The sequence below is a fragment of the Myotis myotis genome, unplaced genomic scaffold (genome assembly GCF_014108235.1).
Source record: "Myotis myotis isolate mMyoMyo1 unplaced genomic scaffold, mMyoMyo1.p scaffold_m19_p_48, whole genome shotgun sequence".
Taxonomy (NCBI): domain Eukaryota; kingdom Metazoa; phylum Chordata; class Mammalia; order Chiroptera; family Vespertilionidae; genus Myotis; species Myotis myotis.
Genome location: NW_023416355.1, coordinates 712,682 through 735,220, shown reverse-complemented (window position 1 = coordinate 735,220; position 22,539 = coordinate 712,682). Strand labels below are relative to the sequence as shown.

The 22,539-nt window shown below is 68.1% G+C and overlaps 2 protein-coding genes across 5 annotated transcripts; one reads left to right on the top strand and one right to left on the bottom strand.

Annotated features, from left to right (window-relative positions):
* The first annotated feature begins 68 nt into the window (after window positions 1–68).
* Window positions 69–6,408, top strand: SCNN1D (sodium channel epithelial 1 subunit delta). Of its 3 annotated transcripts, XM_036307497.1 has the most exons (13): window positions 69–183; window positions 1,822–2,195; window positions 3,069–3,276; window positions 3,359–3,549; window positions 3,729–3,817; window positions 3,901–4,064; window positions 4,170–4,268; window positions 4,420–4,537; window positions 4,746–4,824; window positions 4,906–4,963; window positions 5,105–5,169; window positions 5,289–5,364; window positions 5,512–6,408. In XM_036307497.1, exons 1-13 carry the CDS (start codon window positions 166–168, stop codon window positions 5,824–5,826), a joined length of 1,854 nt encoding a protein of 617 aa, XP_036163390.1. In that variant the 5' UTR covers window positions 69–165; the 3' UTR covers window positions 5,827–6,408. The 3 variants fall into 3 exon arrangements, 2 of the variants coding, with proteins under 2 accessions (XP_036163390.1, XP_036163388.1); XM_036307495.1 differs by having other exon boundaries at window positions 95–2,195; XR_004967293.1 differs by having other exon boundaries at window positions 96–2,195; window positions 4,771–4,824; window positions 5,512–5,652.
* Window positions 6,409–6,837: 429 nt separating this feature from the next.
* Window positions 6,838–22,516, bottom strand: ACAP3 (ArfGAP with coiled-coil, ankyrin repeat and PH domains 3). 2 transcript variants are annotated; one of them, XM_036307489.1, is made up of 24 exons: window positions 21,919–22,516; window positions 18,473–18,530; window positions 17,536–17,655; window positions 17,348–17,401; window positions 15,991–16,049; window positions 15,127–15,310; window positions 14,616–14,660; window positions 14,414–14,509; window positions 14,254–14,328; window positions 13,812–13,823; window positions 13,146–13,258; window positions 13,007–13,058; window positions 12,733–12,833; window positions 12,550–12,661; window positions 12,116–12,324; window positions 11,971–12,040; window positions 11,123–11,217; window positions 10,847–11,049; window positions 10,603–10,707; window positions 9,212–9,319; window positions 8,904–9,124; window positions 8,571–8,680; window positions 8,336–8,446; window positions 6,838–8,194 (listed from the first exon to the last, which is right to left on the bottom strand). In XM_036307489.1, the coding sequence occupies exons 1-24, from the start codon at window positions 21,963–21,965 to the stop codon at window positions 8,047–8,049; spliced, it is 2,508 nt and encodes an 835-aa protein (XP_036163382.1). In that variant the 5' UTR covers window positions 21,966–22,516; the 3' UTR covers window positions 6,838–8,046. The 2 variants fall into 2 exon arrangements, with proteins under 2 accessions (XP_036163382.1, XP_036163383.1); XM_036307490.1 differs by having other exon boundaries at window positions 8,047–8,194; window positions 9,212–9,310; window positions 21,919–22,515.
* Between the last annotated feature and the right edge of the window lie 23 nt (window positions 22,517–22,539).

Sequence of the window (22,539 nt, the reverse complement as noted above, 5' to 3'; positions counted from 1 at the left end):
CCCTTCCGTGTCCAGAACAGGCAGGGCTGCCCCCGGCAGCTGGCCCCTCCCCAGCACCTCGCCCCATGCAGCCTGTTATAAATAGGAGGCAGCCCAGCCAGTGTTGGGCCACATCCCTCTGTCACCTGCCGGAGCTGCCGCGGTCCAGCCACCTACCCCGGGAGAATGGAGGCACCTGCACAGGTACCTGATGTGGGGCCCTCGGGCAGCGTGTCCTGGGGTCTCCCCAGCCTGAAGTGGAGGGAGGTGTCCCACGTGTGACCCTGAACCCACACGCATGCACACGCACACGCGCGCGCACGCACACACACACACACACACAGGGCGAGGGCAGGAGAGCCACGGAGCCCCCACTGACTGTGGGCTTGGTGTGTGTGTGGAGCGTGTTTGTACACATTCGTGTACATGTGTGACCGGGGAGCCCCCTGCTCCTACTGTATCTGAGGTGTCTCGGAATTCGTGCCCATGTTTGCCCAGTGCATCATGGGCAAACCGTCTCAATCCCCAGAGCTCCCCTCTGCCCCGGGAGGCCCGTGGGGGTGGGAGTGGGCGGGGCTGCAGGGAGGAGGGAGACAACATGGGTGCTGGAGTCAGAAGCCCCTTCCGGAGTCCTCTGCCTCACCTGCAACCCACGGCTGAGGGCTCAGCATGTTCGTGGAGAGGGAGACACAGGTGTGGGCAGAGCTCTGTGCCGTGTGGCTCCCACCAGCAGGACCCCCGGGTGGCACGTGCTCCTGGTGGCAAGGCAAGTAGGGGGCCCACACACCGAAGGCCACAGGAGGGGGAGGCCCACCCACCCCACCCCAGCTGGCTTGCTGGGACACGCATGTTCTCAGAGCACATGGGAGCAGCCCGCTCGGCATACCTGGCAGCCGTGTGCTGGCTGAGCCCCAGCAGCCGCTTCCCTCGGCTCAGCCCCCTCCCCAGGCAACCCCAGCCGGTTGGTGGAAGGGCCCAGAGCCCAGACGCCTGCACCCAGTCACTGGAGGCCTAATGATTCAGACCCGATGGGGACAGTGCGGAAAGTCCGCTGGAGGCCTGCGCCGTGACTCAGTGTGCCCAGGGCAGCAGGTCTGGCCCGCTCCGGCCTGCGTCTGTGCACTGGGGTGTGGGTCTGGGGACACGGACCTCCGGGGCAGGACTGGGGCCAGGCAGGCCATGGCTCTACTCCCGGGGCCTCAGGTCACGACCACTGGCTGGCCCCTGCCCACTTTTCCTGAAGCCCAAGGCCCAGCTGGGTGGACCATGCCCCACCCTCGGCCCACAACCCTGAGCGGCACTCAGGCCTGACCCTTGGCCCAGACACGGCCGACCTGCCTGGCTCCGTCATCCTAGCACAACGCGGATGTGGGGAGTTGGGGGAGGCCATCGAGGCCCAGAGTCAAGCCTTCCAGGTCCCCCCGATATTGGGCTCCTGGCCCACGGACAGGACACAGTCTCTCCTCTGAGCAGGTCACCTGGCCTCCTCCTGCCCACAGGCCCTGCCCCACCTGGGGGAAGGCAGGCAGACCCCCGTGCCCTGCTCTCTCTGCCCCCACCGCCCAGCTCGGCTCTGCCCTGATAAGACACGCCTGGGGAGGCGGGGTGGGGCCATGCCAGGCATTGTGGGCATGGCTGCGGGTCAGTCCCAGCGTGGACAAGCCTCAGATGGGGCCTCTTTCGAGCTTCAGCAGGTGGGGCCCTGCCCCTGGTGGCCGAGGGGCACATCTGTCCTGGGAGGTCCCAGGGACAGAGACTGGAAGCCCGCCTGGCCAGGGTGGAGAGGCCTGGGTGGGGATCCGGCTGGGTCAGGCCCCGCTGAGGCCCGCTTCTCGGACGCAGGCTGGCGCAGTGGCCCAGGCAGCTGGTGTGGGACCCAGGACCTGCAAGTGCCCCCAGGCCCCGCCACCGCCCCCCATGGAGGAAGGGCCCGGGGAGCCGCTGGTGGAGCTGCCCGGCTCCTTCAGGGAGCTGTTTACCTTCTTCTGCGCCAACACCACGGTGCACGGCACCATCCGCCTCATCTGCTCCAGCCAGAACCGCCTCAAGACGGCGTCCTGGGGGCTGCTGTTCCTGGGTGCCCTGGGCGCGCTCTACTGGCAGTTCGGGCTCCTCTTCGAGCAGTACTGGCGCTACCCCGTCATCATGACCGTGTCCATGCACTCCGAGGGGAAGCTCTTCCCGTCCGTCACTCTGTGCGACATGAACCCGCACCGGTGAGGCCCTGGGGGGTGCGCTGGGGGCCAGGGGCCGGGGGCCGGGACCAGGGTTCCTGCATCGCCCTAGGTGTGCCTCGGTTATTATTTTTTTAATATTTTTTAAATTTTTTGTTAATCCTCACCCAAGGATATTTTTCTATTGAGTTTTAGAGAGAGAGGGAGAGACAGAAAGAAATACCGATGTGAGAGAAACACATGGATTGCTTGCCTCCTGCACGTGCCCTGACCGGGGCCTGGGCTGGGGAGGAGCCTGCAACTAAGGTACGTGCCTTTGACCAGAATCGAACCCAGGACCCAGAATCGAACCCAGGACCCTTTGCTCTGCAATCCAACGCTCTATCCACTGAGCCACACTGACTAGAGCTTAATATTTTTTTTTTTATTGATTTCAGAGAGGAAGGGAGAGGGAGAGAGGGAGAGAAACATCAATGATGAGAGTCATCTATCGGCTGCCTCCTGCACGCCCCATACTGGGGATTCAGCCCACAACCGGGGCATGTGCCCTGACAGGGAATCGAACCTGGGACCTCTTGGTTCCTGGGTTGACGCTCAACCACTGAGCCACACTGGCCAGGCGGGTGCCTGGGTTACTGATGACTCCACCTCGCCCACCCTGTGTGCAGCCAGGACCTCTGAGACCTGACGCAGGGGTGGGTCTTAAAAAGGAGAAGGAAGAAACAGGCACAGCTTGGTGTGATCCGTGCCACCTGGCAGGCACCTGGGCCGGGCAGCCAGGAAGCATGAGGGGAGCTGGGCGGGGTCTCCAGTCTGGGCATCCCAACACAGGAAGGGGCTGCTGTCTGGCCCCAGCGGCGCCCTGGGACTCATGTGGGGGGCCTGGGGGTGACCGACCCGGCTCGCCCCTCTCAGGCCCAGCCCAGTGCGCAGACACCTGCAGGCCCTGGACGCGTTTGCCCAGGAGAACATCTACGCCCTCTATCAGTTCAACCTCAGCACGAGCGGGGCCATCCCCCCCGTGGAGGATCCGGGCCCGGTCCCCGCCTTCCAGCTGGACCGCAGGGTCCGCCTGGAGCGGCTGAGCAGCCCGGGCAGCCAGAACAAAGTGGGCTTCCGGCTGGTGAGTGTCCCTGGCGGGCGCAGGGGTGGGGAGAGCAGGGCCGGGGAGAGTCTGTGCTGAGCCGACCCCCCCCCCCCCCCAGTGTAACAGCACCGGCGGCGACTGCTTCTACCGCGCCTACTCGTCGGGCGTGACTGCCGTCCGAGCCTGGTACCGCTTCCACTACGTGGACATCCTGGCTCTGCTGCCCCCGAGCCCCGAGGGCGGCCACCAGAGCCACGGCGGCCACTTCGTCTTCTCCTGCCGCTACAACGGCCAGGACTGCCAGGCCCAGTGAGTGGGCGGGGCGGTGGCCGTCCTCCAGGCCCCACCCAGCGGGCAGGGGCGCCACCCGTGGGCCCCGCCAGCGGCAAACAGCTCTGGAGGGAGATAAGGCAGGCCTGGCCCTGTGGGCCACAGGGGATGGGTGGCGGGGGAAGGGGTGTGCCATCTGAGTGTGGCCCTGGTTCCAGGCACTTCCAGACGTTCCACCATCCCACCTACGGCAGCTGCTACACCGTCAATGGCATGTGGACTGCGCAGCGCCCGGGCATCACCCACGGTGAGTGCCAGCCCAGGGCGGGAGGGGGGGGGGGGCGGCAGGGTGCCCCCCGGCCTGGCCTCACCCCGGCCTCCCTCCCGCAGGGATCAGCCTAATCCTCAGGGCTGAGCAGCAGGACGACCTCCCGCTGCTGTCCACCGAGGCGGGCATCAAGGTCATGGTCCACACGCGGGACCACACGCCCTTCCTGGAGCACCGGGGCTTCAGCATCCGGCCCGGGACGGAGACCACCATCGGCATCCGAGAGGTGTGTATGGGGGGGGGCGGCAGGCAGAGGAGGGCCAGCCTCCCGCGTCCCTGCCCAGCCCTGGGGTCCAAGGGCGGGCGGGTGGAACTGAACCCCTCCCCGCAGGACGAGGTGCACCGGCTCGGGAGCCCCTACAGCCACTGCACGGACGGCGGGGAGGGCGTGGACGTCCCGCTGCTGTACAACAACACCTACACCAGGCAGGTGCGCCCGGGCTCGGGGTGGGAAAGGGCTGGGGAAGGGGGCGGCCGGTAAGAGGGAGGTGAACCGGGCCGAGGCAGGCCCTCGGGGAGGGATGGCTGCTCCCCCCCCCGCCCCCTCGGGACCCCAGCCCCGGTGCCCTGCTGCCCCCCAGGCCTGCCTGGTCTCCTGCTTCCAGCAACTGATGGTGAACACCTGCTCCTGCGGCTACTACTTCTACCCCCTGCCGGCGGGGGCCGAGTACTGCAGCTCCGCGCGGCACCCGGCCTGGGGTGAGCCCGCCCCGCCCCACAGCCCCATGGCCCCGCCCCAGTCCCGCCCACAGCCCTGCTGCCCCGCCCACAGCCCCCATAGCCACGCCCACGGCCCCGTCCCGCTCACCTGCGCTGGGCCGCACACCGCAGACCTGTCAACCCGCACACCTCCGTGGCGCACCCCTAGGTCTCCCCTAACGGATTCCCCTGTGACCCCGCCCCCCAGGCCACTGCTTCTACCGCCTCTACAGGAAACTGGAGACCCACCGGCTTCCCTGCTCCTCTCGATGCCCCCGGCCCTGCAGGTGAGCGAGGAGTGCTGGGGTCAGAGGTCACGGCCTGGGCACCACAGAGCGGGCGTGACGTGACGGGTCTGTCTTCCCTAGGCAGTCTTCCTACAAGCTGTCAGCGGGGAGCTCCAGCTGGCCTTCCTCCAAGTCAGGGGTGAGCCCCGGAGGGCGGGTGGGGTGAGGGCTGGACAAGCAGGCTGGACCCGCCTCCGCCCCGGCGGTCCCTGCCCTCCCACCGGCCTGCAGTGCCTCGGGGGCTGGGAGGAGCAGCGGTCACAGGGAGCCTTCTGTGCAGGACTGGATCCTGGCCGTGCTGGGCGAGCGTAGCCCCCGGAGCCCTGGCCGGAGCCCGAGACCCAGGTGGGTGCCCTCCTCCTCCTCCGGAGGTCAGGTCATGTCCTGGCCCCTCCTCCTGCCAACCTCACCCCTCGGTGCCCCGAGGTCCAGGGCCCAGCCCCTCCCATCTCTGCCCCCCCCAGGAGCAACGTGGCCAAGGTGAACATCTTCTACCAGGAGCTCAACTACCGCACGGTGGACGAGACGCCTGTCTACTCGGTGAGCCGGCAGGTCCGAGGGCTGGGGAGGGGCAGCAGCCGGCCAGACACGGGGTGCCCGCCAGGCGTGGGGTGCCGAGCGGCATGGCCCCACACAGGAGCGCGGGGGCGGAGGCGCCTGTGCAAGCTCATGTCTGTGATGCCACAGGTGCCGCAGCTGCTGTCGGCCATGGGCAGCCTCTGGAGCCTGTGGTTCGGCTCCTCCGTCCTGTCCGTCCTGGAGCTGCTGGAGCTGCTGATCGACGCCGTGGCCCTGGCCGTGCTGCTGGGCTGCCACCGGCTCCGGCGCATGCAGGGGTCCCGGCCGCGGGCGGCCCACACCAAGCCAGAGACCAACCAGGTGCCCGGTGACTGCGGGCATGACGCCACACGCCCAGGGGCCCAGCCGGTGATGCCTCCCGGGGTGCTGGCTGGAGTCTCAGCGGAAGAGTTAGGTCAAGTGTGGGTCCCCCAAGACTCCTGACACCTGAACCAGCCGGAGCTGAGTCTGATCCTGGGGGCTGTGGCTCAGTGGGCTCTCCTGGCTTCCCAGGGGGGCCTGCCCAGCACCACAGGGGTCCCCTGGCGGCCAAGCAAAGCCTCGGGCCCAGGAAGCAGCAGCGTGGAGCCCAAGGGCTGGCTGGCTGGCTGGCAGGCAGGTACGAGGGCGCCCAGCACATCAGGGCCTCTCACTGGTGCAGCCACGTGCCCCATGGAGGCCTCGCGGTTCTCAAGAAGCCCAGGGCAGGGAGGAGGAGTGTCCCCACCACTCTGATTCCTATGTTCCAGGAGGGACTGAGCACCTGTGCGTGTGTGTGTGTGTGTGCACACACTCATACATGTGTGTGTGCATGCATGCATGTGTTTGCCTTCATGTAAATGTACATGTAGGGGGTGCCTCCACATGGGAGCGTGTCTGTGTTTGAATTACATGTTTGCCTGTGTCAGCATGTCTTCCCACACCTCAGCTCGCGGCAGGTGGGAGGGAGGGCAGGGCCAGGCCGAGGCCTCGGTGAGGCTGGGCTGCTTTGTAATAAAACTGGGAATTCTACCTGGTGCTACAACACGCGAGGCCTCCCCGTCACCTTCTGGGGTGAGCTGACCCCTCGGACTGCACCTCCACACGCCTGGAGCCACAGACACTTTGTGGGCTGGGGGACAGGAAGACTGAGAACGGGGCCACCTTCAGGGCTAGGGCTTGCCCAGGGGACAAGACCCGGCCCAGACCATCCCTGCCAGGTGGCATCCACCCTCACTCCTACCAGGAGCCACAGTCCAGGCCAGAGAAGAGCAGAGGGGCCCGGGATGGGAGCTGGGTGTCAGGAGTCAGTTTTCATCAGAGAAGACCCCCATCAAGCCCCTGGGTTCTGCTTATGGCGACCTTGTGGGGCTCTGGTCCTACCCTACTCAGCCACCCCTCCACGAAGGCAGGGGACCCAGAGACCCCCCTCCCCGGCTGAAACAGCGGAGTGAGGCAGGTGAGCCACTGACGGCAGCGGGTGCAAGCGGCATTTATTACTGAGTGATCTGGAGTGGGCGGTCCCAGCAGCCTGAGGCCCAGGCGAGAGGCACTGACAGGCAGTGGGTGGGGCAGAGCTCAAGCAGGAAGAGAGGAAGGAGTTAATTCTGCTCTTTAGGGTCACAGCCTGCAGGTGAGGGTCGGGGGGGCCGGTCAGTGCCCGCCTGGCCACCCATGGAGCCTCCTGGGCAGCCTTTGCATAGAGACCAATGGGCTGGCCTTGGCCCGATCCGGGACCCAAGTTGGGGAGAGGCCCAGCGCCACCCCAGGGCTCCAGGAACGGGGACACAGAAGGCAGTGTGGGCCCTGGGGAGTGAGCGGAGGGACCTGGGACCCATCAGAGGGCCTTGCCCGGGCGGCAAGCTGGCGAGTGGGGGGCAGAGCTGCAGGGGCCTCCCCCGGCAGACAGAGCTAGGTCAAGGTGTCCTCCCGAGTCCAGAGAAAGAGGCGAGACAAGCGAGAACACAGGGCCGCAGAGAGCCCCTCCGCCCACGGGAAGCGGCAGATGCAGGCGCAAAGTGCCAACGTCCTTTATGCACCTGCTCCGGGCCCAGGACTTTGGAGGAGGCAGGGCCGGTCTAGGGCTGCCCGGCATGAGGCTCGCGCGGCCAGCCACACGGCCTCGGGACGCCTGCGTCCAGCCAGGGCTGAGACCCCCTCCCACCCCCAGCACCCGAGAAGCCCAGCTGGGACGCTGGGGTTGCTAAGTGAGGTACACGGGTTGATTCCCTGGATGGGCTGCCCCTTCTGCCCTGGCATGGGGCTGATGGCCAGCCACCAGCCTCAGGGGGGCCTGGTGCAGGGGCTCCGGGGGTGGAGGGGGGACCCAACTAGCAGGTCAGTGTCTGGGGCAATAAAGGGGGGCACACGGTGACACAGGCCTCTGGACAGAGGGACACAGGTGCCCTGGGCCCCGGGTCAGAGGGACACAAAAGGACATGGGCCCTGGGGACGGGGTGGTAGGGGCACCGGAGCCTTGAGAGTGGTTTGCGACAGGAGCAGCCCAGGCCCCGAGGGAGTCACCTGAGGACATAGGGTCAGCACCTCTGGGGAGACGTGGGGCTTCAGGAGACGCGGGGCTAGGGTCCCTCCCCTGCCCATCCGAGGAGGACAGAGCAGGCTGCGGGCCGGACGCTCCGGAAATGGGCCAGGGGGCCGGTCTCACCGCTCCCAGGCCCGCCCGCCCTAGCTCTCCTCCAGGTGGAGGCTGATGAACTCCTGGATGCACCTGCGGTACTGGAGCTCCGTGGGGCTGCTGCCCGCCAGGGGGCCGGGCTGGCCCGGGGACGCCTCCGCCTCCCGCATCTCCTCTGCCATGCGCGCCAGACGCAGCCTGAGGGCAGCGCAGAGTGAGGGCCCCCGGTGCCCCCGGCGCCCCGCCCCCTCCCCCAGGCGGCCAATCCCCTCTAAGACACCAAACCCCGCCTCACTGCGCCCCGCCCCCTCTAAGACACCAAGCCCCGCCCTCGCTCACAGGGTGACGATGTCCGCGTTGGCCTCCTGGATGGCGATGCTCAGCGGGTCCTGCTGCTCGTGGTCCAGGGCGTGTTGGTCGGCGCCCCGCTTCAAGAACAGGCAGACCTGGCTGCGGGGCAGAGGAGATGAGCTGGGGTGCACCCAGGCCACACGCCCCCCCTTACCCCCCACTCACCCCTACCTCCCACCACCCACCCCCCGCCAGGGAAACAGGACGTGCACCTGCGACTCACCCGGTGCGGCCCAGGAGCGTGGCGTGATGCAGGGGCGCCCGGCCCCGGCTGTCTCTTTGGTTCACGTCCGCCCCGTTTTGCAGGAGGAATTCGCAGACGATTAAGGAGCCCTAGGGAGCGGGGAAGGCCATGCTCAGCCCAGGGGATGGTTGCTAGGAGGGTCCCGGGCACCCCTGCCGGACCGGGCACCCCCACCGGACCGAGGACTGAGGACCGAGGACCGAGCCCGGTCTCCAACAGGGGCCTGGGTACAAGCCACCAAAGGGGTAGAAGCTTGAAGAGGCCAACAGGTTGGCGCGCACCTGTGTCCGGCGCCAGCCCAGCCCTGCTCACCCCCAGCACGGCCTGCACCAGTGGCGTCTTGCCCTCGTCCTCCGTGTCGGCCCAGTTGACCTCAGCCCCGTGGGCCAGCGCCGCGGCCAGCGCGGGAAGATCACGAGTGCGAGCCGCGCGGTGCGCCAGGAGCCCCGGGTGCAGCTCGCGCACATCCGCCAGCCCCCAGGCCTCCGCCTCTCCATCCGCCTCGCCGCTGGAGTCCTCGGACTCTGCGCCTTCTGCCAGGAGAGGGGTGCGGTCAGGGCGGTGACTAGGCCACGAGTGGGCGAGGGGGAGGGGGAGGGCTGGGGAGGCATGGCACCCACCCTCCTCAGCGACGCTGTCCACCACGGAGCCCACGCCGAAGGCCAGGACGTCGGAGCTGCCATCGGAGCTCCCCCCTAAGCCACTGTCGCTGCTCAGACCTGCGGGATCCGTGGGCAGAGGGGGTCCTGAGTATCCCTGACTCCTCCCCAGACCCCAACCATCCTCCAGGGGGTGCCCCGGGGGGCAGGGGGCGTCCTGCTAGGATGGGAGGAAAGGGGACAAAACAAGCCACGGGCAGGCCCACATGCACCCGTCCTCAGGCAGGTCAGCCCGGCAGGATGGGGGGGGCGTGTGGGGCTGTGGGTGCTCAGCCCTCCTTGTGGCCAGTGCATGTGAGGAGGTCACTGCTCAGGGATGGGTCTTGGCCAAGCCCTGGAGGCGGCCCCAGGCAGCACCAACCGCCTCAGCCCAGCTCAACCAAGGGCAACCCCAAGAGCCCCAGGCTCAGGGATGGTGAGGCAGCGCCCCCTGCTGCCCGCGGTCACCCAGCCAATTCTTGGCCAAGGGCCCTGCCTCTGCCCACACTGCCCGGAAGCCTCCACGCGTGCCAGGAGGTGCTGACCACCCGTTAGCAGGCAGCCCTCAGGGGAGAACTCCAGGTACGGCAGTTGCCCCCCAACCCCGAGAGGGGTGAGAAAGATGTGTGTCCAGAGTTTTCCAGGCCCCCAGCACACAGGTGCACACAGACACACACAGAATACACCTGTGTGCTCACCCTGACATACACCTACTCCTGTGCGCGCGCACACTCACACACACACACACTCACACACACACACACTCACACACACACACACACACTCACACACACACACACACTCACACACACACACACTCACACACACACACACACTCACACACACACTCACACACACTCACACACACACACACACTCACACACACACTCACACACACTCACACACACACACTCACACACACACTCACACACACACACGCACACACACTCACACACACTCACACACACACACGCACACACACTCACACACACACACACTCACACACACACACGCACACACACGCACACACACACTCACACACACACACATACACACACACACTCAGGGGTCATAACCTTCGTCTCCAAGTCGATGCCCTAGTTGCTCCCAGCCCCTCAAGGTACTATCCCAGCCTTAGGCCCGCTTGACCCCGTTCTCCCCATTCCAGACCAGCCTCCCACGACACCACCTCCAAGCCCTGTCCCTCCTGACAATCCCCCAGCAAATGGCCACATGTCCACCCTCCCAGGGAGCCCTGCCTGGTGCTGCCCTGCAGCCTGGCCAGGGGAGGGCGGGCAGCGGGGCCGGGGGAGGGCGGGCAGCGGGGCCGGGGAAGGGGTGGGCAGCAGGGCTGGGGTGCTTGCAGCACTTACTGCGTGGACCAGCCGCAGCAGCCCCTGCATCAAAATAGGAGAAGAGGGAGTCCAGCTCGTCGGGGCAGAAGAGGGAGTCCCGCCGGAACCTGCGCTCCACAGCGCCTATGCACAGGGAGACCAGGCGGTCACACTGGTCCCGTCTCCTGCCCGCCCGCCCTGGCCTCCCTGGGGTCTGGCCTGGACCCTGCTGCAGCCCTCCCCCAGCCCCACGCCCGTCCAGGTGAGCCAGAAGCCCGCCCACCTGAGGACAGAGCCGCCACAGAGGGCAGGACAGGCTCCATCCGGACCTTGCGGCGGGCAGTGGGGGGGCGGGGCGAGCTGTGGTGGCCGGGGCACTTCAGGGCCCGCCAGCGCCGAGGGGCCTCCCGGGCGGGTGTGGAGGGCGGCTTCCGCAGGAACTTCTTCTCCACGTACTTGTCCTTGATCCAAGCCTCCTTGTCCTGCCTGGACCGAGGTGGACATGAGGCCACGCTCAGGGCTGGGGCTTGCCGCCCCCTCCGCGCTGCGCCCACCTCACCTGGGGCTGCTGGCTGTGGGCTTCCTGCTGCCCGGCCCCTCACACTGGGCCTCGTAGATCTGGTTCACAGTGCTGTTTCCCAGCTCACACATCAGCTGGCAGGAGACAGGGTGTGTGGGCCTCAGCCCCGGCCTGCAGACACCCCCAGCCTGCAGACACCCCCAGGCCTCAGCCCCAGGCTGAAGACAGCCCCAGGCCTCACCCCCAGGCCTCAGCCCCGGCTTGCAGATACCCCCACGCCTCAGCCCCAGCCCACAGACACCCCCAGCTTGCAGACACCCCCAGGCCTCAGCCCCGGCTTGCAGACACCCCCAGGCCTCAGCCCCAGGCTGCAGACACCCCCAGGCCTCGGCCCCAGGCTGCAGACACCCCAGGCCTCAGCCCCAGGCCTCAGCCCCAGCCTGCAGACACCCCCAGCCTGCAGACACCCCCAGGCCTCAGCCGGGCTTGCAGATACCCCCAGGCCTCAGCCCCAGGCCTCAGCCCAGGCCTCAGCCCTCTGGCTTGCAGACACCCCCAGGCCTCAGCCCCAGGCTGAAGACAGCCCCAGGCCTCACCCCAGGCCTCAGCCCCGGCTTGCAGACACCCCCAGGCCTCAGCCCCAGCCTGCAGACACCCCCAGGCCTCAGCCCCAGGCCTCAGTCCTGGCCTGCAGATACCCCCAGGCCTCAGCCCCAGCCCACAGACACCCCCAGACCTCAGCCCCAGCCCACAGACACCCCCAGACCTCAGCCCCAGGCTGCAGACACCCCCAGGCCTCAGCCCCGGCTCGCAGACACCGTGGCTTGCAGAACCAGCCCCTGCACCCCACGCCGGCGGCTGGCAGCCTGCGATGGGCCCACACACACCTTCAGCAGCTCAGGCTCCCATGAGTCCAGCGTCAGGGACCGCACCTTGGAGCAGTGGACACCCAGGCTCCTAGACAGTGGGGAGGCAGGGGGGAGTCAGGGGCGGCTCGGCCTGGCGCCCCTGCCCGGCCGCCCACGGGCCCACCTGTGGATGCCTGAGCACTCGATGCAGAGCAGCACACCCAGGTTGATGCTGGCCCAGCGGGGGTCCGGCTGGCCGCAGTCGCCGCACTGGCCGTTGCCAGCCACGCCCTGCATGCGCTGCAGCACGCTCTCGCCCTTGGCGCCGCGCTCCCGGGAGTCCGTGGCCGAGTCGATGCTGCTCGTGGAGGGGGACGCCGTGCGGTCCAGCCTCTAGGGACAGGTGAGGGGCCACGCAGCCCCTTTGGAGCTCCAGCCTTGGCTCCCCCAGCGGCCCCCACCTCCTCCCCAGCTGGAGGCACCAGCATCGGCCTGGACCCTGAAGCCAAGCCCATGCACACACGTGTGCAGGCACACTCACGTACACATGCCCACACACGCACATGCACGCGGGCACTGCCCACACACGCACATGCACGCCGCCCGCAGGGGCCGCACCTCGCTGTAGCAGCTGTCCGGGCTCTCCCGGTAGGCGGAGGCGATGCTGGCTTGCACGGCCTGGACCCAGGCCTGCCGCAGCTTCTCGGAGTCCGCCTGCAGCATGCAGCTCCTGGGGATCGAGGACGTCAGGCCGGGCAGACAGCCCCCCTCCGGCCCCGCCCGCCCGCTGGGCGTACGCACTTGGTGGGCGACACGACCTCGAAGCAGAACCTCCGCTCGATGTCCTCGCACGGCTTCACGGAGCACAGGCGGAGGTCGTCCACCACCACGGTCAGCACGTCCTGCGGGCAGAGCACGGGCCCTCGAGCTCCGCCCTGACCCCCACATGTGGCTCTGCCTGCCTCACAGGCCGTCCGAGACCCACGTGCTCTCTGTCCCCCGCCCACTCAGGCCACGATGCCCATGGCTGTCCCCGGCCCACGCCGGACCCAGGAGGGGAGGGGCCTGCACGCACCTTCAGCTTCTTCTGGTAGACCAGCTGGCTGTTCTGGATGGAGAACCAGCGCCTGGGCAGGGGGACAAGCCAGGAGGGGTCAGGCAGGCCAACCTCACGTCCGCCCCAGTGCCCTGCCCCCCAAGAAGGACCCCCTCACCGGTTCCATGTCTTGAAGGCGTTGCTGGCCCTCTTGAAGAGGTAGCCCTCCATCACCACCCCGCTAGGCGCGTCCACGTCAAACTCCGCTTTGGGCTCATCGTAGGAGAAGTCCTGGGGGTGGGAGCCGGGCCCCCATGAAGGCCCACCCCGACCTGAGCACGGCCCTGCCCCAAATCTCCTGGGGGCAGGAGTCACTCATCCCCGCGGGGCTCGAGCCTAGAGCCCAGGCCCTGCCCCCACCCAGCCCCAAAGAACAGCAGGCTGTGCGAGGAGGAAGGAAGCTGCCCCCCACCCCGCGTCCCCATTCACGCTGCCAGCTGGGCCCGCTCCCAGCGACAGAGCTCCATTCACCAGGCCGGGGAGACACTGAGTGTGTCCTGTGTGTGGCGGTGGGAGCGGAGGCCCAGCCACCTGCTGCCCTGGCTGAGTGGGGGCAGGGAGGGACAGCTGCTACCACTCCCACGGGGGACGCTCCCGCTCAGCCCGTGTCCTCGCTGGTGCCAGCCACGGGGTAAGGGTGCGTGCAATGCCCACAGGTGCCTGGGAGGTGTCCTTGGTGCTGAAGTGCCTCGGCAAGGGAGGGCGGAGGCCCCACCCACGTGGCCCTCCCTGTCCTCTCCACCCCCCCCTCAACCCCCCCCTCCCAGGGCGAACGCCCACTCACCTGCAGCAGTGTCTGGGCGGAGCAGAAGGGGGTGGGAGGAGAGAGAGAGAGAATGCCGGTGAGTGCCAGCCCCCCACCTGCCCAGGCTCTCAGTGATTCTGAAATGGCAGCTCTGCCTGCAGCCCACTCCGCCCTGGGCAGTGTGGGGGCAGCGGTCTGGCAGGTGACCAAAGAGGCCCCAGTAGGAGCCAGCGCCTGAGGCCCCAGAGGCAACCCCTGGCCTTGAAGGAAGAGGGGCATTCCCTGGCCTCTGCCCACCCCTGCCCTGGCCACCCTCCCGCCCTGCTCCGTCACGCTGAGGCCCTAAGGATGGGGATCCCTGCAGAGTGGCAGGCCTGGGGGAAGGGATGGAGCGTGTGTCTGTGTCAGGGGCCTCCCAGGTCAGCGGGACGGGGTGCCCCTCGCACCCCCAATCCCCGGTGCAGGGCGGTGGGGGCCTCACCCGCTGCTGGATGGCAGCGTGCCTGTGCTCCATCTCCCGCTTCTCCACGGCCGAGTCGATCACCAGCTGGTCCAGCTACGGGAAGGGGCGTCAGGGAGGGAAGGGACCCCTCTCCCTGAGACCCTGGCTGGGTCCCTCCCCTCCCCCGCCCCAGGCTCACCTCGGCCGCCAGCTTCTTCATGTAGGGGTCCAGCTGGTGCAGCAGGCTGTAGCCCTGCTGGAAGAAGCTGTACTGGGCGTGCATGAAGGACAGCATCTGCAGGTGGGAGGCGCAGGTGAGGCCCCCCCCCATCCCGGCACACCTGCTGCCCAGGCCCGAGCTCCAGGGCAGTGCCCCCGCCCACCCCGCGCCAGGTACTCACAGAGTCCAAGATCTCAAACTTCTTCTTGGCCTGGAGGACATTGATCTGCCAGGGGAGGGGTGAACCGGGAAAGGGTGTCGGGTCGAGGCAGCCCACGGCCTGCACCTTGCCACCGAGTCTGCTCGGGCTGCTTGTGGTTCCCTGAGACCCCCAGCTCATCTTCATATCCCTGCCCTTGGGCCAACCCCATCCTCCCACGGTCCGGGACCCTTCCCAGGCCAGGACGGTGGGTCCCTCCCACGGGCAAAGTCAGGAACTCCCACCCCTGCTCCACCCTCAGCAAGGTCTCCCCGGCCTCCACCTGCAGCCGCAGCCGCGGGCTCGTCCCAGCCCTGCCCACCGCTGGGGCTGCCCCCCACCTGGTCCCTTCCCAAGACCTGACATCAGCTTTCTGGAGCCAGAGGCACCTCTCCTGACGTCAGCTCCGTCCGTCCTTCCGTCCGTCCGTCCGTCTGCAGGACCACCTCCCACCCCACTCCAGGACCCGACCCCTCCGTGCCCAGCGGCTGACCTGGAGCACGTAGTCGAGTGCCAGGTGGCGGAAGCACTTGCGGGTGAGGGTCAGGGCACCGGTGGCCTCCTCCACCTCGTGGGGCCGGTGCCTGGGGGCCTGGGCGTTCCTCACCAGGGACAGCTCCAGGTCCTCCCGCACTTTGTCAAACTGCTTCTTGGTCTCCTTGAACTTCCGCACGTCCCTGGGGGGGGGGGGGGGGGTCAGGTCGGGGGCTCCCAGGAGGGGTGGACATGGGGCCTCCCCCTTCCTGAAATGCCCTCCCCGTGTTCCCAGCCCCACTGCGTGCTCCTGGGCAGGGCCTCCCTTCCTTGCCTCCCTGCCTGCCCCCCCTGCAGCCATCGAACTGGGTGTCCCCCTCATCCCCCTCCCTGCCTCCCCCTTCTCCTCCCTCCTCGTCTCCTCAAGGCCCCCTTCCCTGACCCAGGGCCCACCCTTGCCCTTCACCACCTCAATCCTAAGGTCAGTGCAACCTGGGGTGAGCCCAGCTTCAACCAGATTCCAGACTCAGGCCCCCAACTTCAATGTGACATCACTTGGGGGGCCCATAGGCACCCCAACTGCACACACAGGTGCTGAGCCCAGACCCCCACCAACCCGCACCTCCTCCCACCACCACCCTGACTCCTCCCCCAGTCATGCCCTCACCCCTTGCCCGAGGCCCTCACCTTACCCTCCAGCCCTGACCCCTCCAAGCCTTTGCCCACCCTGAGCCCCCACCCAGAGCCTGAGGTCTGGGGCCAAGGCCCCTCCCAGACAGACCCCAGGACCCCCCAGATCCAGCACAGAAATCACCATGGGCCCCTCCCGGGCTCGGAGAGGCTAGAGCCCCACCTTGGGGTCCGGGGGCCTCGAGCCACTCACTCTTTGATGAAGTTGTGGAGCTGTTGCCGCACGGACCTCTGGGCCTGGTCAAACAGGATCTGGGGGGGGCACAGGACAGGGGGGTGTTAGTGGTCTGTCCCCACATGACCCCAGGGGCCAGGCCCCCATCCCTCTCAGGTGAGAACCAGGGAAAGTCCCACCCAGCCCAGCCTGGGCCCCAGCCCATCGTCCCCACGGAGCCGGCCTCACAGGGTCAGGGGAGCGGTGGCGGCCCCAGGCCTGGGTCGGCGCCCAGAGGCGACAGCTGTGACCACCTGCCCACGTCCCCTCCTGGCTCTCGGCCAGACCAGAGGCCAGAGCTGTCCCAGAGGGGCCCCTCTTCTGCCCCACCCACAGGGCACCCTCCTCTGACACCCCCACCTCCGACCCTGAGACCCCACCTCGGGGAGGACCAGCCCTGAGGTAGGAAGGATGGGGTCTGAGCCGGAGCTCCCAAGGACTGGCCTGGGGGCGGGGGCGGGTGGTGTGGGGAGCTGAAGGGCTCTCGAGCACTTAGGGCAGTGATGGCGAACCTGTGACACGCGATCAGAGGTGACACGCGAACTCATTTTTTGGGCTGATTTTTCTTTGTTAAATGGCATTTAAATATATAAAATAAATATCAAAAATATAAGTCTTTGTTTCACTATGGTTGCAAATATCAAAAGAATTTCTACATGTGACACGGCACCAGAGTGAAGTTAGGGTTTTTCAAAATGCTGGCACGCCGAGCTCAGAAGGTTCGCCATCACTGACTCAGGGGATCCAGAATCAGGGGCCAGAATCAGGCCTGTCCACGCGGGGGCCTGTCTGCAAGCAGACAGACAGACAGACAGACAGGGCAGGACGTGCTGTTCTGAGCTGGTTTATTTCTGAACTTCCCCTGGGGGGGGTGGGCCCTTGTTTAGTCTGGGGCTCCGGTTGCCAGGCCACTGTCCAGCCACCCACGTGTGCCTCCGGCCTGTTCCGTGAGGCCGTGCTGGTGGCCCCGAGGGCTGGAGGTCATCCAGACCCGACGGGAGCAGGGAGGCCAGAGTCACCAGGGGCCGGGGGGGGGGCAGCCTGGGAGGTGCTTTCGCTGCACGCACGGCTGGAGAGCTGCCTGGTGGGGGCCCTGGGTGACCCTCCACAGCGTCTCCCACCCTGAGAGCCCGCTGCCCACAGACCTGGGCTGTGTTCCCCGCCCCCCCCCGTCTGACCCTCACCTGGGACACGAGAGCCTCGCAGCGTCTCCCACCCACAGACGGAGGGAGCGCGGCGAGGGCCCTCCCAGAGCTGGCCCCGCCGGCAGCCTAGCCCCTCGGACAGGCCCTGGGACGGGCCCTCATGTGCGCCACCCCCCCCCCCCCAGGCTCACCATGTGGTAGTTGACCATCTCCTGCAGGCTGTCTCCAAACCGCTGCAGACACTCCTGGGGGGCAGGGGAGACCCTCACTCAGATGGCACAGCCATGCTGCCCGCACAGATGCCCACGTGCTCCCAGGGCCTGGGGCCCCTCCAGGGGCTGCCTGCCCCTCACAGAGGTCAGAGATCAGGGGGCCTCACCGAGATGACGGTGTCTCCCTGGCATTGCTGAGACAGGTCGCGCACCCCACTCACGAAGAGCCTGTTGGTGGTGACGTAGGCCTTGCCGGCCTCGATCATGCCACTGCACAGCTTGACCAGCTGCGGACAGGACGGGGGCGTGACACTCAGGCCACCGGCCTTCGCCGGCTGGGGCAGCGAAATGCAGCTCAGGGCCCGGCAGTGCCCAGAACACAGCTGCCCAAGGCTGGGGGACCCCGCTGCCCGCACTCCATCCTGAGCCCACTGGGCGCTGGGTCAGCCTAGTGCCACCTGGGCCTGGGCTCCAGAGCGGGAGGTCGGAGCCGAGAACCCAGGGCAGGTGGGCACGTGGGCCTGGCCAAGGGCCAGCGGGAGCAGCCACCGAGGGGGCTCAGGAGTGTGTCCCTCCCTGCTCCCCCTAGTCCCCCGGGGCCCCCAACCTGGTCACTTAGAGCCACAGCCTCCCAGCGGCTGTCTCTGGCCCTGAAGACTCACTAGAGCAGCGGTTCTCAACCTTCCTGAAGCCGCGACCCTTTAACACAGCTCCTCATGCTGTGGTGCCCCCGATGTCATTGTTACAGATTGAACGTAATTAAAGCACAGTGATTCATCGCAAAAACGATAAGTAGTTATATATGTGTTTTCCGATGGTCTTAGGCGACCCCTGTGAAAGGGTCATTTGACCCCCAAAGGGGTCGCGACCCACAGGTTGGGAACCGCGGCACTAGCGGGAACGCACCAGGGCCCACCCCCACCTGACGGGAGACCCAGAGGCACACACGTGTGTGTGCAGCGTGTGCACCGGGGACGGGCATGGCAGGTACAGCTGTGGTGAGGGGACACAGCCACATCCTGTGCACGCACACGGGCCGCACACACCAGTGGCCGGGCTGGGGGCAGGGAGCGGCACTGGAGCCCCCGCACCCCAGCCCCTCACCTTGTCCAGTTTGGCCTCGATCTCGACCACATCTGTCTCCACCTCGTCGATAGTCGCCCTGCAATGGGAAGAGGTCGGCCAGGGGTCAGCCTGCAGCCAGCTGCCCTGACCCCGTGTCAGGCAGGCTGGACCTTCACCTCCCCATGCCCCTCCCCACGGGGCTGCTGGACCAGAGCTGCTTGCTGCTGTCGGCTGCCCCTCGGCCCCACGGCCCTCAGACAGGCCAGGAAACGGAAGCTGGGAGAGGCCGCCGCCTGGCAGGAGGAGGCAGGACAGGGAGACAGAGACCCAGATCCCGCTGACTCCAGGGGGGCCCAGAGCCACACAACCCCAGCCAGAAAGAGGCCCTGTCCCATGTGACCTCCCTCTGGGGTCGGGCTGCTGCGGCCCCGGGTAGAGAGGTCAGACGCGTCTGAGGACAGAAGAGGGGCCGGAACCCCAGTGCAGGTGCACACGCCGGGCGGGGCCAGGGCAGCCAGCCACCCCTGCCCAGCCCAAACTCCAACTGGGCTCCCCCAGCCTGGTGGCCCCTGCAGCTCGCTGGTCTCAGCCAGAACCTCTCTCTGGCTCCCTCAGACGCCCCAACCTCCAAACAAGAAAGAATGGCACCATCTGCCAGGAGAGGAGTGGGTCAGGTCCCGTCCCCGTCCCCGTCCCCGGCCCCCCCCCCCCCCCCAGGGCAGCCTGACAATGAGCTCTCTCGGGAGGGGCGAGGGGAGGGGAGAGTTAACACATGACGTCACCGAGGAGCCAAGGACAGGAGAATCCCCGGAAGGCAGAGGCAGATGGATCAGGCACGTGACCCCCCCCCCCCCCCGCCCCAATGCTCCGGGAACAGGAAATAGGGAGATCAGGCCAGTATCCTGGTGCCCCCCACCCCCTCAGCTGGCGAGCTGGGCCCATCTGGCCTCCTGGGGTGAGGGACAAGGGAATGGGGCTCAGGCCAGGGCGGGAGGCAGGCCTCCTGAGACAGGCCTTGGGCGGGGTCAGGCAGAGGGGAGGCGGCAGGGGGAGGGGCGTGCTCCAGGATTTCCCAGGTTTGCTGGGGGCAGGACCTGGTCCCTCAGGTGGGGTGGGGCTCAGAATGACCTCCAGGAGGAGAGGGGGGGGGCGGGGGCAGGGACCTCGTAAGGTCCCCACCTGCCACCTGGCAGGACACGGCTCCCCTCTGAGCAGCCCGTCCCTTCCCGAGGGCTCAGGGGAAGACATCCGGAGCAGAGGGGTTGGAGGGGGTGACTACTGTCCCGGCCCGGCCCCCCAGGTGCCCACAGCCCCCCCAGGACTGCCCGTCCCAACGGCCCGAGTGTGGCCCAGGAACCCTGACCTCTGCTGTGGCCTCTCGCGTCCCCTCACAGTCCCTCCTGAGGCAGGGAAGGCCCACCCACCCCGAGGAGGATGCTGCAGGGGGAGCCCCAGCACCCCGAGGGCCCTGGCAGCTGCACAGAGAGCTGCCACCGGGGCCTGGGCGCCTGGTCCCTGAGCGCAGCAAGGGAGGCGCTGCACCGGAGCCTGGGCCAGCCCCGCTCCCCAGCCCTTAGGACCAGGGCCCTCTTCTGTCCTCCCTCCAAAATGTCCTCAGCAGCTTGGAGGACGGGGAGGAGGGAGAGGCCGGTGGTTCCCCCACCAAAGCCATGACTCAGTGCCTGACGCCCCACCCAAGGGAGGGGGCACCAAGTACAAGGGGTGGGCGGAGGCCCGGGCCTGTCTGGGTGAGTCTGGTCCCCCGAACCACGTGCATGGGGCTGTGGGGCTCCCCCAGGCCAAGAGCACACAGGCCGGCCTCCACTCCTAGGGCTGGGGTCACATGGCCCCACATCACTGACCACATCCTCCTGGCCGGCCGACCCTGACTGCCTCCTCCAGGCCCACCTCCAGGAAGCCCAGGTGACATCCTCAGCTGCAGCTGAGCAGATGGGGGGCCTCAGGGCGGCCTCACACCCCCACTCATCTCAGCCCAGCCCGAAACCAGAGCGAGGCTTCTGTGGCCCAGGGTTCCGGGGAACCCACTGAGCCCCCACCAGGCCGGGCCGGGCACTTCCACGGGCAGCCCCTCCCTGCCGGGAAGCACAGCAAAGCCACCGCACCCACTGCAGGAGCCACAGGCAGAACAGGCTGGTGTGGGAGGCCAGGCCCAGAGGTGACTGGGTGCTGGGGCCCCGGGCCTGACCGGGCAGGTGGGCCAGGACTCCTCCACGCAGGCGGCTCCGTGGGCGGGGCCAGGACCCAGCCAGCTGAGGCCCCGTGCACCTCCCTCCACCGCTGGGTCCCGGAGGGCAGGGGGCAGAGGTGGGGCAGAATCTCGTGTGCATGGTGCATGGACCCCTTGCTCACACCCCTCCCTCCGCCCAGGGCTTGGGCCACTCTGGCCCGACCAGGCCCCTCATCCCAGCCTCCCTGGGGAGACGGTTGTGCAAGAGGCTGCTGCTGGGGGCTGCACGCCCACACGGGCCCCTTGTTGGCACCCCACGGGACCCACACTACACGTGACCAGGCGCTCTGTGCACAGGGCACAGTAGACAGCTCCTGGGCCACCCCAGGTGCCTGTGTGCGGCGGCACAGTGCACACGCGGACACACGTGCAGACGCGTGTCCTGGGGCTGGGACTCACATGAACAAACTAACATGTGTGTTTAGGGGCAACACTCGTACCAGCATGAAAAACACACAGCACACGCCCACGTCCACGCCAAGAAGCCACAGGTGACACGTGGTGTGCTCGCGCCCAGGGCTGGTGTGCACACATGGGCCCAGCAGGCCAGCGCAAGGGTTTGGCTCACCCCCACGTTCACACCCCGGCTCTGGCACCCCAAGGCAGGGGGCAGACGCGTGTGCACCTGGCACATGGGGCGCGTGTGCTGCACACGGGTGCGCACGCCTGCTCTCCCAGGAAGCACCGAAGACACGCACCCTGGACGGGCCACAGCCCAGAGCCTCGGACCCAGGCTGCTCAGCCCCGCCCCCGCCCCCACCCGGCCCTGAGGTCACCCCTGTCAAGCAGCCCCGGCCCCACGTGGCTCCGGCTGACTGTCCCCCATGCGCAGCGCTGGGCACGGCGACCCGGACAGAAGGCAGGACAGGCGGGCCCCGCTCACCCCGACAACCCGGCCGGAGCGGGGCCGCAGGGCCAGGGAGGTCCCGGCCCCGTGCGGGTGGCCGGCACGACGGCGCCCGCACAAAGCGGGGTGGACACTCCGTGGGGAGGCGGCCCCGCCCCACGCGCGCCCCTCGGTGCGAGGTGACTCGCAAAGGGGCATCTTTTGTTCCGTCTGCTCGTCCCGGGCGCTGCGGGCTTTGTCCGAGGCGGGTCCTGCCGCTCCCGTCCCCGGCTCGCGCGCCGGACACAAAGGGGGCGCCGCCGCCTCCCGCCCGCGCCCCTCCCCCGGCCGCCCCGCTGTCCCGAGGGGGCGGCCCCCCGGCGGCCACCCAGGGCGCGCCCGCGGGCGCACCTGAAGCGCGGCGAGTCCTTGATGCACTCCTCGAACTCCACCGTCATGGCTGCGGCGCGGCGCTCACTGGCTCCAGGACCGCGGCGCCCCGAGCGGCATCCTCGGCGGCCCGGCCCGCTCGTCCGCCCGCCCGCGCCGCGCTCCGCGCCCGCCCGCCCCGGAATGAGGCCGCCGCGCCGCCGCCCCGCCCCGCCTGTCACCGCCGGGGAGCGTCGCCAAAGTCCGCAGCGCGCGGGCGCCGCCCGCTGTCACCGCCGGGGAGCGTCGCCAAACGCCCTGCCCTCCCTACGGCCGCGGGCGCGCGCGGCTCTGCTTGCCCCGACGATCCACACCCCCGTCCCAGGCCGCTCCCGGTCGGGAGGGAAGCGGGCTTAACAGCAGCGGGGCGTCGGAGCCGTCGCCGGACCGCCAGGCGCGGGCACGCCCTCTCCAGCCATCCGGCCGTTGAGCAATTAGGGGCGTTTGCAAAACCCGCTGGGCGGGACCTCGGCGGAAGCACACGCCCCGCGAGGGTGGGCAGCGGGCAGTGGGTGGGCAGCGGATAGCGGGCGGGCAGGTGGGCGTCGGGGTGCGCGCAAGCGGGGGTGTGCAGGTCGGCGCGCGGTTCGAGAGAGCGGCATC

Bases quoted from the DNA above. Each gene is read 5' to 3' on its own strand.
- SCNN1D (XM_036307495.1), top strand. From the start codon at position 1,648: ATGGGGCCTCTTTCGAGCTTCAGCAGGTGGGGCCCTGCCCCTGGTGGC. The intron at 4,269-4,419 runs GTGCGCCCGGGC...GCTGCCCCCCAG, and splicing joins ACAACACCTACACCAGGCAG to GCCTGCCTGGTCTCCTGCTT. The intron at 5,170-5,288 runs GTGGGTGCCCTC...TGCCCCCCCCAG, and splicing joins GGCCGGAGCCCGAGACCCAG to GAGCAACGTGGCCAAGGTGA.
- ACAP3 (XM_036307489.1), bottom strand. From the start codon at position 21,965: ATGACGGTGGAGTTCGAGGAGTGCATCAAGGACTCGCCGCGCTTCAG. The intron at 9,320-10,602 runs GTAAGTGCTGCA...CTCTGCCCACGG, and splicing joins TGCTGCGGCTGGTCCACGCA to ATCCCGCAGGTCTGAGCAGC. The intron at 8,447-8,570 runs GTGAGTCGCAGG...TCTGCCCCGCAG, and splicing joins ACGCTCCTGGGCCGCACCGG to CCAGGTCTGCCTGTTCTTGA.